Below are 16,353 nucleotides of genomic sequence, written 5' to 3' on the forward strand. Positions count from 1 at the left end.
CAACTAGAAAATGTCACATGGGAGTTAGCTAGTTCTTGAGGCCCCGGGGAGATGGCTCAGCTGCTAAGAGCACTAACTGCCCAAGCATGAGATCCTGAGTTCAGATCTCCAGTAACCACTTAAAGGTTCTGTGTGCTTACAGCCCTAGGGCTGCGCTGCAAAACCAAGCAGACCAAAGCTCGCCGGCGAGCAAGTGCAGTTCAAGCGGGAGTTTGAGGTTCACTGAGAGATCCTGCTTCAAGAGGAAAGGGGGGATCGATCAGGACACCTGTCCATCCTGTATTCCCTGTCAGGAGCTGGAGAAATGGCTCAGTGGTTAAGGCCACTGACTGCCCTTCTAGATTCAGATCCCAGCATCCACATGGCAGCTCCAACTGTCTGTAACTCCAAGATCTTGACACCTTCACACAGGCATGCAGGCAAAACACCAACGCTCATAAAACAAACAGTTTTAGAAAAAAATTCTAGCTCTACCCAGAAGGGGCTGAAACACCCAACTGAGAATGCCATCTTACAAGCCAGTTCAGGGTCCACCCTACGTAAATGAGCGCCCAGGATCATAGGTGGCTCCTAAGGGACACAATTGGCAGAGCAGCAGACAGCAGGCACACCCTCAAAACATGAGGACAGGAGCGCTACATGTGTGTATTTAGAAAAATCTCATTTTCTCCAAGCAAGAGGATGTCCTCTGTGGTGCAGGAGATGCCCACCGGTCCAGTGAGCGATCCCACAGCCAGGAGCTAAAGGCAGTGGAGTAAATTACCTCAAAGGAATGGGAAAGGAGCAGCTGCATTCAGCCCTCAGAAGCACTGTCACCTGTAGCTGTGACCCAAGGCATGTTTGCCTTGTTAGCCTTCTGTCTATAGATGAGGACTGGGCCCATGGTTAGGGGACAACTTACTCAAATTGCTTTTCCATAAGGATACATTTCCTCCCTCTGGAAACTTAAACACATTTGTAGAGGCCAAAAGTAGGGCCTGAAAATTAGTAAAACGTAACAATAATTCAAGATTGATACAGTGCTTCCTCGATATCTTCAGACGACTGCTTATATTCCTGCTCCCACTGTGAAAATCTCCAGACACTGCAGTCAGCACAGTATTTACATATAAGCTACAGACATCTTCCTCTATGCTTGATGCTGCCTGTGTATATACAAGTTCTTAGCAACCATTTTTAGTTTAGGTGGGTTAAATGAATGGATACCAGGCGTACTCCCTGTATAGCTCTCTAGGCGGTCCACCTGAACAATCAGAGCACCACACAGAAAACACACTGAATCCAGAGGACCTGGGCGAGGCCACTTGTTTCCCCTTTGTCCCTACTTGTAAGTACAGATACCAGGGAAGCTGACAGTGCTCCAAGACTAGGTCACCAGCTTGACAGTGTCAGCCTTTGAGTCCCATACCCGATGTAGCTCGGGGCTGTGTGTAAATCACACAGTTTCTAGGGATGCCCTCTGGAAAGTGAGGTCGGGCTAGGCAAGTTGATACCCAAGACTCCCTAACCTCACACTGGGAACCACAGAACAAGAATGGGTTATGGCGGGGCTGGGGACTTAGCTCAGTGGTAGAGCGCTTGCCCACCAAGCGCAAGGCCCTGGGTTCGGTCCCCAGCTCCGAAAAAAAGAAAAGGAAAAAAAAAAAAAAAGAATGAGTTATGGCCACAAATAGGAAGCCAGGGCACCAGACAAGGAAACTACCGTGCAGTCATCAGCAAGTCAAGAAATCCTAGAAACCTGTAACTGACCAGAGACCAGAGGGCATTTTAGAGAACAAGATTCTGTTTAATTTGCTTCTTTGAACATGAGCACAATTCACATTCATTCAAGTGAGTTCTGCTATCTCATCTGCTGTGGTCTGACTACATAGAGTCCAAAGGTCAGTTGTCTGTGCTGTGATGGTTTCAAAAGGTACTGTTTAAGTAGTTAAGTCATTAGAGTCCCTCCCCAACCCACATGAGGGGGTGCAACCTTACAACAGAAGCTTCATGAAGCTTTTCGCCAGCTTGCCTTCCTGACTTTCACTACATGAGCACGCAGCCTTCTAGCTGTGAAGAGTTCAGAAACAAAGCCTCATCTCAGAAGTCTACAGCAGTCCTCGCCAGTCACAGACTCTCTAATCTCCAGAGCTGCAAGAAATACACTTGTTTGTTATAAACTGCCCCGCCTCAGGTATTTACACAAACACATTGACCCGTGTTTACCGACGGTCTGAGCAATACGATGGAGACCTATGCTGGGTCAGTGAGTGGTCCCGCTTCCGATGAGTCCTCAGTACTTCAAGGCAGATTAATATACAAACAGAGACTTGAGCCTTTTACTCTCACATCCTCCAGGGAAAGCAAGGAAGTCGTGAATGGCTGCATTTCTTCAAAAGTCCGTCATCTCATCTCAGTTACCTGGAGGAACCATCCAGTATTCCTGACAGCTGTATCTGGGTCCAAACCCAGGACAAGCTGGAGTCAGGTCTGTGAGGCTCAGCTACCGTCCCCATGGGATGGATGCACGTGTCGCTGGGATCCCCATCCGTAGGCTAGACCTTACAGTTGCCCCACCTCTGCCCCAAAGGGAACTCAACTGTGCCGTCTGGAAACCGCACAGCCAGGTATACCGGGAGTCAGCCCCACTTTCCCTAATCTGTAGCTGTCTGAAGGTGCCACAGGTGGGTACGGTAGGGGAGTCACCTTCAAAGTCTTCCTCCACTCCGAATAACCCCTCTGGGCAAACATCTCTATTACTCATTGACAGACCCAAGGGAAAGCAGTGGTTCCTGTATTTCCACCCGCAGCCCCTTTCTGCTTCAGGAAACAGATGCGAGATGTGACTGGGTCCCAGTCCTCGAGCTTCAGATAGTATAAGCAGCATTTTAACGCAGCAAGAAAGCCGACCAGAGCCGCCTCTGCCCGGAATAAGAACAGGCCGGTTCTTAGTCTTGGCACGACAGAGATGGATCATTCTCTCTCTCTCTCTCTCTCTCTCTCTCTCTCTCTCTCTCGTGTGTGTGTGTGTGTGTGTGTGTGTGTGTGTGTGTGTGTGTGTGTAGCATTGTCCCTGACCTCACCACCCATTGGATACCATCAGGAACCCAGACCTGTGATAACCAGAACCCTAGCTACCTAGCTACCACCAAGCGTCCTGTGGGGGAAGGCAGGCAAACTTGTCCTGGCTGAGAGCCACGGAAAGGTGCCAGACTGGTGGCAGTTCTGCTGCCCCTGAGGGCCAGCTCTTCTCTTCCCCGTGCATGTTCTTAACCAACCTATGGAAAAGGCCCTCTGCTGCAGACAGATTAGTAAGTGGGGCCCAAGAGTTTGACAATCAGGAAACTTGGTGTGCACCCAGTGCCCTGAATTCTGTGAGAATTAAGGTGTGCGTCTGATACAACTTCACACTAAACTCAGAGAGGCAGCCTCATTACTGTGGCGGGGCTGTGTGATTTCATGAGTTGTGCCACAGAGGCAGCTCCTTTGGGTCTGGAGGACGCCCTACGTCTCAGCACACTCCTTTTGGAGCCAATCCCTGTTTACTTAGCGTATAAGGTAGCCCCTGGCTGCCAAGAATCCCTAGGCTAATAGCTGACCTGGTTGGCGGATGGTGAAGTCATTTTTCTCGCACTCGTTCTATGGAAGAGGCTGCAACATCTCCCTCTTTGTGAGTCATTTTCTTTCTTACAATCATAGGTTTAACCAGCAAAGTCAACTTTTAACTACATCCGACTACCTTGTTACACAGGTATCCTGGGGGTAGGGGTGGAGTGGGGGGGGGGGAAATAATGAACCACAAGTGGAGGAGCCAGTTTACTTTGCAGACAGGAAGTTTCTAGTCAGAACAGGAAGCATCCAGTTACCTTGGTCGGAACTCCCTCAAAAGAGGCTTGCAAATTTAAGTTCTTGGCAGCCGCAGCAGCCTGAGCGTAACGGGATCAGAAAAACCTCGTATTGACCTGTTTTCCTGGTTAGCTGCCTTACGGCTAATCTGTTCTGGACTAATCCTTGTAAAGTAGCCTCATTGAATTGCCTGCTCTGGAAAATGACCTTAATAACAAGTCCCTAGTTCACAGAAGTGCTGACCAAACTGTGCCCCCAAACCCCTTCATTCCAACAGCTTTTGGTTCTCTCCAGTCCTGGAAAAGCCTCCCTCAGAGTTGAGTGCCAGTGAGCCGGCACGGACCTTGACCATGGTCTCTGACAAGAAAGGATGATACCGAGGGAGTGAACATTTGAGACCACTGCTTTATTTCACTCTGGTTCAACAACAGAGTCTTTCCTCTCAGGCAGGTCTGGAACCGTCCATCCATTCTCCTCCTTCTTAATAAAAAAGGTAATGAAGAAAAAGCCTGTAATTTTGGAGACCTAGAATCTTACTGATGCGAATCTAAGCTTTTGACTGCGATTTCGGGTTACGGTTATTTCCTGCTGGCATCTCGGTGGTCACACAGAGAGCTCCCCACTCCAGCGGAGGTGGCCGCCCACAGCTACCACCGATGAAAACAAAAGTGTTGAAAAATGCACCTTTTACAATAAAAAAGTAGAAACCAATTCAATTTCCTTTTTTTTTTTTACGAATATAAAGTTTCTTGTAAATATGTACAGTCTGAGCTAGCTCTATGTAGCAGGAAGCACTTCACAGATGAGACACGCAATATACACTGTCAGGGCTCAAGGTGCCCATTTCTCGTGGAGGTCCTAAATGAGATGCCAAGACTGGAGACCAGCTATCAGTGACCATTCCAAATACTTGTGGACCAAGAGACAAAAACTTCAGCAAACAGCCAGTCAGATCTGCCCTGGGAGGGGGACCAGGATAGGGAACATGACCCCAAAGACTCCAAGCAACACATAAAACACAACAGCAGGGCACGGGATGTGGAGGGTCACAGGCGTTCAGAGGAGAAAGCACTTAGGTTAGAGACGAGCAGGAAGGAGTCGGCATTTAGACCAGGTTATAATCTGGGAAGTGACGTGGACTGTGGACGCGTGGGCTTAAAACACAGACACGGTCACCTGCTGCGGTGGGGACAGGTCTACCTTTCAGCCTACCTAGGGTGTGCCTTGGTTGTGGAGGCACGCCTAAGAGTCGAGGAGAAGCCAAAGCAAGAGAGGCCTTCCTTGTGGGAGATTAAAGGCAAAGATAAGGCCGCGAGTCAGCTTGCCAACTGCAAAGCCTCTATGTTGGTTCTATCCAGTTGCCAGGAATTCTGCGCTCTAAAGAGGGCGAAGAGACCGGGTGAGCCGCACTGCACCTAGGGGGAACTCACCAGCCCAGGAGGAGCTGGGAGCGTTGAGCTGCGGCTTCTCTCCAATGTCCTGGCCTTAGGTCCAGCCCTAGGGAGAGGCTCATCTAGGAAGTCACAGTTTCGTGGGGTAGAACCGTGCTGGGTTTTGTGTGAGCACACAGTCATCCTTGAAGTCAGCAGGGAGAAGGAAGGCGGGAGGGAAACCGAGGGAGGAGTGTGGTTTGCTGAAATCCTTCTCTGGTCGTAAGGCTTGAGCGTTTGTTTTGTTTTGTTTTTGTTTGCTTGTTCAGTGCTACAGATTGCAGCCTGTTGTGGCCGGTTTGTCGACAAGTCATCGAAGAGGGTCTTGATTTGGTGGGATTATGGGATGGCAGCAATACATCGGCAGAGCAACCCAGGGAGGAGTCAGGCAGGTCAGGGGCAGCACATGCAGCGATCCGCCATGCAGGGCTCCCAGTCGGGTCTCCTCCTCAGCCCAGAGGAGTGAGGGCCAACACACAGACGCTTGGACAGGAGGCGGGTGCCCCCTGCCCAGGCCCAACCCCAAGGCCTATTAATGCTGGGCTTGGAGCAAGTCTATTGCAAGCTTTCCTGGCAAAAGCTATGCGGGGAAGCAGGCTGGGTGGAAGAGGCTGAGGGGCGGGGAAGGAGAGCTCCAGGTCCCTTGGCCCCAGGTCACTGCCTCTGAGGCGAGGCACCATTGACCCTCCATACATTCTTGGCTGGTGGGAAGGGAAGTTGTCAAGGCCATAAGAGGCAATGAGAACGGTAAACATTTGGCTACGATGTCACCCTGGGTAAGACAGGGCCATCTATGAGAATGGTCCGGGACAAGAATGACTGAAGCTACATGAACACGGGGGGGGGGGGGGGGGGGGGGGGTTAGCCGGCCGACGGGGGCTCTTCTAGGCTATGATTCAGTGGCAAAGACCTGATGGTGTGATCTAGCTAAAACCACTACAACAGGAAATACGTCGCTACCAAGTCTACTAGGAATTCTGTTGTCTTAAAAAAAAAAAAAAAGGAGAAAGGAGGAGGAAGAGGAACAAGAGGGAGGAAGAAGAAGAGGAGGAGATGATCAAAACCAAAGGGAAAAATAAAAAATAACCAACCCAAGGATCTTAAGAGTAGCAGTGGACTTCCAGCCACGGTTCGAGTCCGGGTTGGTTTCCTTTTGATGAACGGGTTCAGGCTGGAGCTAAGTACAAAAGTCTGTGAATGCTGTGAGAGAGTAACAGTGCAGAGATGACCGCAGGAGGGTGCTCCCCCCTCCGAGGGGGGAACTGAGCGCTGGCAGCGCCTAAGAGCCTTGGCTATCTGCACCCCTCGGAGATGGGGGTATCCGTGCCAAGGACAGTCTGGACCCAGCTGTGCCGAATGCGGCGAGCAGACGGTGCTGGGGTCCCCTGCGGTGGAGACCCAGGGCGCAGTTGTCTTCCTGCAGACTGAGATGAGGAGGAGTTCTTCAGGCTGAGACTTATACTGAAGACTGGTCCCAGACCTAGGAGCCAAACAGAGAGGAGGGGGATTTTAGCATCCAAAGCCAGAACTGCTGGCTCCCTGGGTAAGGCAAGCAGGACTTTATGGTGCCTATCTTGTCCCTCCAGCAGTTGACAAGGGTACTACCTCCAACAATGCTAACTCAACAGAGCCAGCCCTCAAAGCATGGGTGGGGCAGGAACGGAGTCCTTGGATAACCACCCCACAAATGTGCACAGTTGCGTGCACATACACACACACACACGCTCAGCTTTAACGAGGAAGCCTTGCTTCCTTCTCCACTAGAAGTGCTGTGCAAGTAATAGCATCTGTAGGAGGGTGCCGCTCGGAAAATCATCCCCGGGGACAGCAAGGTGACGCCTCTGTCTACACTGGGCTGTAGAAACAGGACAGCCCACCGAGGCAGACCGAACGCCAGGACCTGTGTGAGCAGTCCTGAAAGCTTCCCGCTTTACAACTCCGGCTACTGATTCAGACACTATCCTCAGAGCTATACGATACTCCAGACTTCGAAAGAAGGCAAGCGCAGCTGCAAGTTTCTGGGTAGCCTTCCAGAAAATATCTGTGACTACAATATGTATACATATGTTTGCCTGTGTGCTGGGAAAATGTCCAAAATGTTATCGTGTGTATTTTACAAGGGGGATACATAGGCTTATTTGCTTGTATGCATAGAACAGCCCCAGAAATTACTATGACTGCCTCTATGGCGGGGAACAGCATACCGGCTGATAGCTGTTACATTCTGAGGTGTAACACACACACACGCGCACACACACACACACACACACACACACACACACACACACACACACACCCCTTCTCTCCAATCACACACTGTCATTTGTGTTGGAAGCTCCTTAAAGCATGTTTTCTTCCTAAGCTTTTACTTCCCACAGGCCTGCATGACAGAGATGGTGTCCCGCTTTTGCAACGACAGCATGCATGACAGCTGCACGGCCCTGAGGATGCTGCCTCACCTTGTTAACCTGGGACAGTGGGGTCCTCACGGCTCCCGCAGGCAGCCGGCCCCTGCTGCTGTCTTCAAACAGTCTCCCCGGGGACCGCTCTCTCCTCGTGCTGAGCATCCGGCCTGGCGACTTCTCCCGCTCCAGAGGACGGCCTGGAGACTTGTCCCTGCGCAGCTCTGTCCGGCCCTCTCTGTCTCGGTAGCGGTGGGGTGTGCTTGGCTCTCGGGGATGGCTGGGGCCTTCTGGTGGTGCTGGGCTGGAGGCCACACGTTTGGTGATGTGCTCGTTGTATGTTGGTGGGCCTCGCTTGTTAGGGCTGCTGGGGACAATAAGGAATCAGGGAGCCGTGACGTCACAGGCCCAAAGCTGCAGCTGCCATCCCCTCTAAGCATCCAAGCAGGCCCCCTTTCAACAGAGTTCGTTTGTTTAATGTTTGAGACAGGCCTCACTCCGGTATGTAGTCACTATAAAGCCCAGGCTGGCTTCAAAGTCACAATCCTCCTGCCTCAGCTCCCGAGGGCTGGGGTTAAAGACATAACTCCCATTCACTCTTGAGTTTAGACCCAAGGACAAGGGCAGAACCCCCGACTTCCAGTGTCGGTGCCAGCCCCTACTTACTGCATCCTCGACATGCTCCTGCCTCAGCTAAACCCTCACCGTCTCATGCATCAGCAAATGGGAATAAGTTCTTGTCGCCGCACAGGCAGGTGCACGGAGGTGGAGAGGCCCCATTAGCTGCCCACCGAGTGGCCGAAGCGAGGTCAGTCTGGTGTCCTAATATTTCCCAGAGCCTATCACAACTCGGAAATCAGAGGCCCATCAAGGGCCTGGTGCAAGGGAGCAGTTTTGAGAAAGGCTGTCACCGTTAGGGCCTTGTGCCTGGCGTTTGGCCCCCTCTCCCCAAGGGTGGTTTTTGTGGCAATTGATACAGATGCTCACACGGCTGGTGCTTCCCAGCCACAGGAATAAAATGACCTACAGACACAGGGATAAGTCCTGGTAAGACTAGGAAACCAAACAGAGCAAGCACACCGGGACAAGCCCAGCTAGCTCAAAAAACCACCGTGGCTCAGAGAGTAACCATTAACTATTTCTGACCCTCTGAGTACCCATTTCCGTAGTGGTACTAAAACCTGAAGCCAAGGCCTTGTGCATGCCACACAAAGCCAGCCACACAAGCCATCTACTTGGGAACTGCAGCCCTCTTCACCAAGTCCCAGGGTACTGGAGCCTTTCAGTAGGATCAGTCCAACCCTCAGCCCTGCCCTGGCCTGAACAGCCTGCGGGAAGGAGCTGGAAAACAGGGTTTGCGGAACGATCTCTAAGTGTAGCTAGTTGTGAGCCGCCTCGCTTCCCCACACAGGGCTAACTGGCGATCCAGGTAAATGTTCCGAAGGCCAGCAGACTTCAGTCTCTGGGGCATTAAATGCAAGAGAGCTCATTTCTATACCCTGGAGTTAAGGTCTTCGAATGCCTCAAGCTGCAGAACTGGGCCAGACAGAAGACACATTAGAACAAATAAATTCAAGGCGAGAAACACATTATGCCTCATTGTAACGGAAGAGACATTCCAGAATGTGTCCTCAGGGGCACTGTCTGTTAAGAGTAGTGGGAAGGAGCTCAGAGTCGGGAAGCAGGGTGGCTCGGGAAAGGCCACTCCAGACAGCTGCTTAGATTAATGAAAGGAAGACAGCACTCATCACTCCAGGTCAACTGGGCACTCTTCCATCTCCGTATCCATAATGGCCAATGAGCTAACATGTCCACTTTATGGTTTCTGCAGAGTTATGGTCCCTGCTCTGCTAACTGGACCAGGAAAACAGAGCCTGCTGTGAATCACTGCCAGTCAAGCCCGTCACAGACACTCTGAGACGCCCACAGCAGCCAGGAGCAAGAATGATTGGTGAGAACCGACTGTAGGCGGGAGTGGGGCTTGCCCTGCACCCCACCCCCAAGGTCCTACCCCGGTCCGGGGAAGCCAGCGGGTTACTTATTTCCCATTCACAGCACCTGGGGCCAACGCAACAGGTACTTACAGTGGACCATGTGGGGTGCACAGCCATGAGGAAGCCTACTCCCAACACTCGGACCCCTTTCTGGCACGACTTAGAAATGACACCAAGGTTCTAGGCACTTTAGGGGTGAACATCACTCAGACATGTTAAGGTACAACATAGAGTGTGTAGTACTCTGCCATTTGCAGAATAGTGACCTGCATGGGGACGCAGGACCACATATCTCAGACACGTTGATTCCTACCCATCAATAAGAGAGACAGCTTGTCCTGGCGTGGCATGAGAATATTAAAGACACTCTGCCTTCTACCATGCCTAAGGATTCTGGAATACTTGGTGATGTTGATCCTTTGAGAATACGGAGTGTGCCCTCAGTGGGCACTCAGTGCTCTCCAAAGTCCCAGATGATGTCTCACAACGGGCAGGACATCCTCACAGCTGCTTACAGGGCAGGCCAATGAAATAGTCCCCTGGGCTAATCTCAGAGCTTCTGGGGACCAAGGTCTCCAGCTCCCCACACTCAGTGTGGCTCTGGTTCCTGGTCTTCTGGACCAGGATGAGGCGACTAACTTCTACACCAAGCTCCTGGGGCTGCAAGTAGGTGCGGCCCCAGGGAGGTAAGCGCAGCATTGCCTGAAATAGAGGGCACAGGGGCCCTAGGGCCAGGAAAGGAGAAGGAAGCCACTTTCCTTCACTGCCCTGAGGCCATCCCCACCCACACCTGACATACTTTCCCTTCAGGAGGGGGAGGAAAGGAAGCTGAGGTGCAGAACCTCTGAGGGCCAGGAGAACAAAGAACAGACACCAGACACACAAAGGTCATCAAAAGCAACCTCACAGGACTTAGAACAAACACAGTGTTTGGAGACCTTGTAAATCAGCTTCAGAAGAGCTGGGAGCAACTGGCCATCTGTCACTTCAGGGTTCCCATCAAGGTCCTGGGTTAACTAAAACCACACTGACCAAGGCTGGGGGCAGGGGTGACACAGTGGCAGAACCATTGGCTAGTGTGCCAGGCCTAGGGTTCAATTCTCAGTGCTGCACCCCCCCCAAAAAAAAACCCACACACCACACACACACCACACACACACACACACACACACACACACACACACTCATGCATGCTGACCAAAAGGATTGCAAAACCAGCTTGGAGCAATCCAACAGCACTTATGCAAGAAAACCAAACTTGCTAAGGCTCAATGACAACTTAGCATGCCCTGGGCCCATGCCTCTCCCCAGATCAATGGTAGAACTGAAGCCAGTGGGCTTGTAGCCAGCCACCATGAGGACTCTGCAGCCTGCCACATCTGGAAGGCACAGACAGGCTCCAGTGCCCCAAAAGCTCATTTCCAGAAAAGGATCAATATCTGACCTGGAAAATCTACACAGACACTCGGGGCTGTCTTTGCTAGACAGAACCTGGGACTTGCTGGACAAGAGGAGGCCCCACCAAGAGTTGAACAACAGCCCTTGCTGGCTGTGGAACATGCCTGAGGCGGAACATGCCTGACCGGTCACTGATGCAGGGGAGAACGAACTTCCTTCGGGGTGATAGAAACATTTTAAACTTAGATACTGGTGGAGTTTGACATGCGTGTGCCTGTGTGAGTTTAAGTGCACTGTGTGCATGCAGGTGGCCCAGAAGATCAGAAGAGGGTGGCGGATCCCCTGCAACTCCAGTCACGGATATCGTGAGCCCCTGGTATGGGCACTGGGAACCAAATGCTAGTCTTCTGCAAGAGTCACACTAACCACTGAGCGGTCTCTCTAGTTCTCCGCAGTTAAGCTGGTTGAAATGGAATTTAACTGTAGTCCTGGGAGGTGGAGACACAGCCTTTAGGATGTGAGCAGGGTTGGATACAGAGACCACGTATCAGGTACACGTGTGGATCCTTGACTTCAGAACAGTTCTGTACTGGCTGGTTTGTGTGTCAAGTTGACACGAGCTGGAGTTATCACAGAGAAAGGAGCCTCCCTTGAGGAAATGCCTCCATGAGACCCAACTGTAAGGCATTTTCTCAATTAGTGATCAATGGGGAGGGCCCAGCCCATTGTGGGTGGGGCCATCCCTGGGCTGGAGGTCCTCGGTTCTATAAGAAAGCAGGCTGAGCAAACCATGGGGAGCAAGCCAGTAAGCAACACCCCTCCATGGCCTCTGCATCAGCTCCTGCCTCCAAGTTCCTGCCCTGCTTGAGTTCCAATCCTGACTTCCTTAGGTGATGAACAGCAATGTGGAAGTGTAAGCTCAATTAACCCTTTCCTCCCCAACTTGCTTCTTGGTCCTGAGGTTTGTGCAGGAATAGAAACCCTGACTGAGACAAGTCCCATGCCCCTCTTCTCTTTATAAGTAACCCAGCATCAGGCATTTAGTGGTAGTGCCAGAAAGCAGACTGATATAAGGTATCGTTTTTTATGGCGTAGTAAACATGGACTTGTGCTTGTGTATATGCAGAAAGATGTCTGAATAGAAACAAATTTGCCTTCTTCCCTGGCCGTGGTGTGAGGGGGAGGAAGAAGGAGATTCTCAGATCCTTGAGGGGAAAGGACTGTCTGAGCCAGGAGTTCAGGGTAGTTTGGAAACTTGACAAGACCATCATCTCTTTACATGAAGGGGCAGGTGCACCAATGGCTCAGCAGTTAAGAACACTGAGGACCTGAATTCAATTCCCAACACCCACATGGCGGCTCACAACTGTCTGTAACTTCAGTTACAGAGGATCTGACACCCTCTTCTGGTCTCCAAGCACACACATACATGCAGGCAAAATACTCAAATACATAAAATAAAAATTAAAAAAAAAAAAAAAAGAGCTGGTGCGTAAGTAGACAGTCTAGGCAGAGGCAGAGGCAGAGGCAGAAGATCTCTCTGAGTTCAAGGCCAGCCTGGTCCACAATATAGAGCTCTAGACCAGTGAAGGCTACAAAGTGGCACCTTATCTCAATCAAACAAAAATAAATAAAAATACATAAATCTTTGTTTGTTTGTTTTTTTTTTTTTTTTTTTGGTTCTTTTTTTCGGAGCTGGGGACCAAACCCAGGGCCTTGCGCTTCCTAGGCAAGCGCTCTACCACTGAGCTAAATCCCCAACCCCCTTTGTTTGTTTTTTAAACATAAGAAAGAAACCAAAGAGACTATTACTTAATACTTTCTGTGCCCTTTGGGGGTTAGATTTCAAAGATAAATGCAAGTTTTAAAATAAACTATTAGAACTGAAGAGTTCTCAGGTTCCATAGAAGCCTTCAGTGGCCACGGCCCCACACCAACCCAGCCCCGCCTCACTTCTCAGGACCTCCCCTCTGCCTGCCTCGCCTCTTTGCCCTCCTGATGCCCCTCCCTTGGTTTCTTTCTTTGGGGAAGTCCTTCCTGGTCCCAATTCTAGGCTGCAGGCTTTCTGGGGAGCTCCCACAGTGTTCTAGTGGGCCCATCAGGATTAGACTGAGGCTTCCAGTTGCTTTCCTCTTGCACTGGGCATGAGCAGCCTGAAGGAGGGGCCACAGGTTTCCCTGGGGCTCAGCTGCTATCACAGCAGGCACAGATCAAAGAAGGAAGCATAAGTCTTGAGTTGTTCTTGGGGACAGTGCCACTGAAGACTCCCTCAGGGAAATGTCAGACACTCCCTGCCGCTGTGAGCAGGAGCCCTCCACAATCCCTGTGATGCTTAAGATGATGGCCAGACACGAAAGCATGCTTTACCCTGAGCATCTTCCCGTGGAGGAGGGAAGGAGCCTCAGTACCTGCGGGATGTGGAGGGCACGCGGTGCTGCTCAGTGCCAGACTCCTTCACGAGGTTTCCTTTGCAGCATATGACCCTTAACTTGTCCTGGTATGAGGAGGCCAGGTAAATTGCTCCGGAGGAAATTGCGGGGCCCAGGTAGCGAGGGTTTGGGATTTCCAGATAGGCTCGGGCAGGGGTCCTGCAGGATTCCAGGAGAGAGGTGACAGTTACTGGTTACCTCCATTGCCGCTTGGCACTCCTGTCTTCAAAGCATGGAAGGAAATGCTTACCCCAGTGAGGAACGTGCCTGGATCTCAATTACTTCCAGGGAGTTAAAGTGAGTCACAAACAGATAAGGCTCTCTGTAGGCTGCCGGGCCATGGAGGATGAACGTGAGGAAAAAGAGAGGGTAGGGAGATGAGTCAAATCAAATCTGAACAAGGACCAGTGACCCAGCATCCAGCACCCACACAGCGTCACCACGTGAGCTTGGGTTCAGTCCTGCCTTGTTGCTCACTACAGCGTAAGACAGAATAACTTACACCAGAGAAATGAGTTAAGTAAAATTACTGCAACCCTGTGGAACTCTGCACTGCGCAAGGTAAGAGACACGTCAGGAAGCCCCTTATCTACCCACAGTGCTCTGCTCAGCTGGCAGAGCAAGTTCAGACGCATGCGCAGAGCATGCAACCCTTGTGATGGGGAGAAGCCGACTGTATGCTTTTATTTGCACAGAACGCTGGGAATATGGTAAGCTCAGGAACGTCCTTCTCTTTGGGGACAACAAGATGGAGAACTTAGGAGCCAGACAACAGTGTGAGCCTGCTCCTATGGACCTGTTTACACTACAACACTCTGCAAGTTGTTAAAGATTTTCTTTTCCTATACATGTGTTTTGCCCGTATATGAGTGTCTGTGCACATCTGTGCCTGATGCCCTCAGAGACCAGAAGAAGGTGTCAGATCCCCGAGAACTGGAGTTACAGATGGCTGTGAGCCACAGCCTGGGTGCTGGGAACCAACCCAGGGTCCCCTGGAAGAGCAGTCAGTGTGCTCTCTCTCTGACCTCTCCAAGCAGTTTTTTTTTTTTTCCCCCCTGAGTTGGGGACCGAACCCAGGTCTTTGCGCTTGCTAGGCAAGCGCTCTACCACTGAGCTAAATCCCTAACCCCTCTCTCCAAGCAGTTTTAAAAGACCGGGATTTAGATACTGTGGTGGGCTCCACTGTTATTCATTTTCTCCACAGTCTCCCTATGCTGCCCAGGCTGGCCATGAACTCCAGACCCCTCCTGTGTGCCAGCATAGCAGCTACATCTTAATACTCATCTCTCTCTCTGAGGGGACACTGCAACCAGAGAAGACAGGATGGCCTGTTCTCTCTCCTCTGTTGTCACTGCTGCTCCTGTGGCAAGCCATGACTGAACATGGCAGCCCTGTGGGCCTGCTTGAACCAGCAGAATGTGGTGTAAAAGAACGGCCATGGGGTTGGGGATTTAGCTCAGTGGTAGAGCGCTTGCCTAGCAAGCGCGAGGCCCTGGGTTCGGTCCCCAGCTCCTAAAAAAAGAAAAAGAAAAAAAAAAAAAAAAACGGCCATGAAGCCTCTGTTTATAATCCTGGATGAGTCCGGATGGAAGGGAACCAAGGCCTCTAGCTAAAAACCCCCGTGGCCAACAAAAGAAAAGCAAAACAGAGAAGGAAAAGCCACCTTGTTTCTCCTTGTCCTAGATCCAGTGACACCATGAGGGACACAGCTGAGCAGACCCAGAGCTGAAGACAACAGACTGCTGTTTCCAGCTCCTGAGATCCAGGATGGCTTCTTGCATAGCAAAGGGTGAACAACAAAAGGTATATTCTTTACATTTGTTTGTTTATTCTGTGCATGCAAGTTGGAGAATACATGTGCGCATGTGTGAGTGTATGTGTGTGACAGAGAGAGAATTGTGTATGTGTGACAGAGGTAGCATGTGAGTGTGTATGTGTGTATTTGTGTAACAGTGTGTATGTGTGTGTGTGTGTGTGTGTGTGTGTGTGTGTATCCCATTGGCTACCATGGTGCTGCAGAGCGTCCAGAGTCTTGTCCTGTGGACCTGCATATCTGTTTCATCTCTGACCTACTTCACACATAGGGATGACGTACTATCAATGAACAGCATGTGACGAGACAGCACAAGGAAGCCGACCATGGTGTTGTGCTTACAGAATGAACAGGCGTGAGCTCACAGTCCTGCCTAGTCAGAATTAACTTGTGTTCACATGTGCCATGGGACACTACATGGCCTGGAAGATAACTGAAGATCCACGAGGAAGAACGCTTTCCTCTGTATCATGGAGAGTTTACATCCCATAAGGATGGCCTGTGTGGGCTTGGAGACAGGACCACAGTTCTCCACAAACACAGTTAGGTGAATTCCGCCCATGCCACTTAAGTCCATTGGAAGACACCAGTACCAGACCAAAGCCAAGAATTCCACATGATTCCTTCCCAGGACGAGAGCTTTGGGGAACAGGTGATCCCCCGCCCCCGCCCCGTACCTCACATACCAAAGGCCAGAGGTAAGCGACTCCACTTGAGATCGTCTGTGCGGCTACGTCTTCCATAAGAATCCACGAACACCCCAAATTCTGTAAGGTGCCAAGGGCATGGGGACATCAGCCACACCACACGCTTTGGTGGGAGAATGAGGGCCAAAGTCCAGGGGACAGTTGGCCGGATCTAACTGGACTGGCAAAACCAGACGACTGTCACAAATCCATCTCCAGTTTAAACTGAATTTTTCCTAAGTAAAGTTTTTCTGAGTAATCAGTTTTCCTCAAGAAAGAGAGTTCAAGCAAAAAAAAAAAAAAAGTGGGAGACAGAAGGAGGGAGTCAGGCAGGAACGGTGAAAAGAAATGCCCAGAGATTAAAAAAGAAGAAAAA

The 16,353-nt window shown here is 50.9% G+C and overlaps 1 protein-coding gene across 25 annotated transcripts in view; it reads right to left on the reverse strand.

Annotated features, from left to right (window-relative positions):
- Positions 1-4,210: 4,210 nt before the first annotated feature.
- The window catches only part of Cit (citron rho-interacting serine/threonine kinase), a 161,762-nt gene continuing 149,619 nt past the window's right edge, over positions 4,211-16,353 (reverse strand). For 19 of the 25 annotated variants that reach the window (XM_039089825.2, XM_039089824.2, XM_006249472.5 and 16 more), the window contains 5 exons: positions 15,978-16,058; positions 13,729-13,807; positions 13,458-13,637; positions 7,715-8,024; positions 4,211-6,735 (listed from right to left, as the gene is read on the reverse strand). In XM_039089825.2, coding sequence (XP_038945753.1) covers positions 6,712-6,735; positions 7,715-8,024; positions 13,458-13,637; positions 13,729-13,807; positions 15,978-16,058 — 674 coding nt within the window. In that variant the 3' untranslated portion in view covers positions 4,211-6,711. The remainder of the gene's footprint in view (positions 6,736-7,714; positions 8,025-13,457; positions 13,638-13,728; positions 13,808-15,977; positions 16,059-16,353) is intronic. The other 6 variants (XM_039089826.2, XM_006249469.5, XM_063271707.1 and 3 more) reach the window with 2 other exon arrangements.

Source organism: Rattus norvegicus, chromosome 12 (assembly GCF_036323735.1).
Source record: "Rattus norvegicus strain BN/NHsdMcwi chromosome 12, GRCr8, whole genome shotgun sequence".
NCBI lineage: Eukaryota > Metazoa > Chordata > Mammalia > Rodentia > Muridae > Rattus > Rattus norvegicus.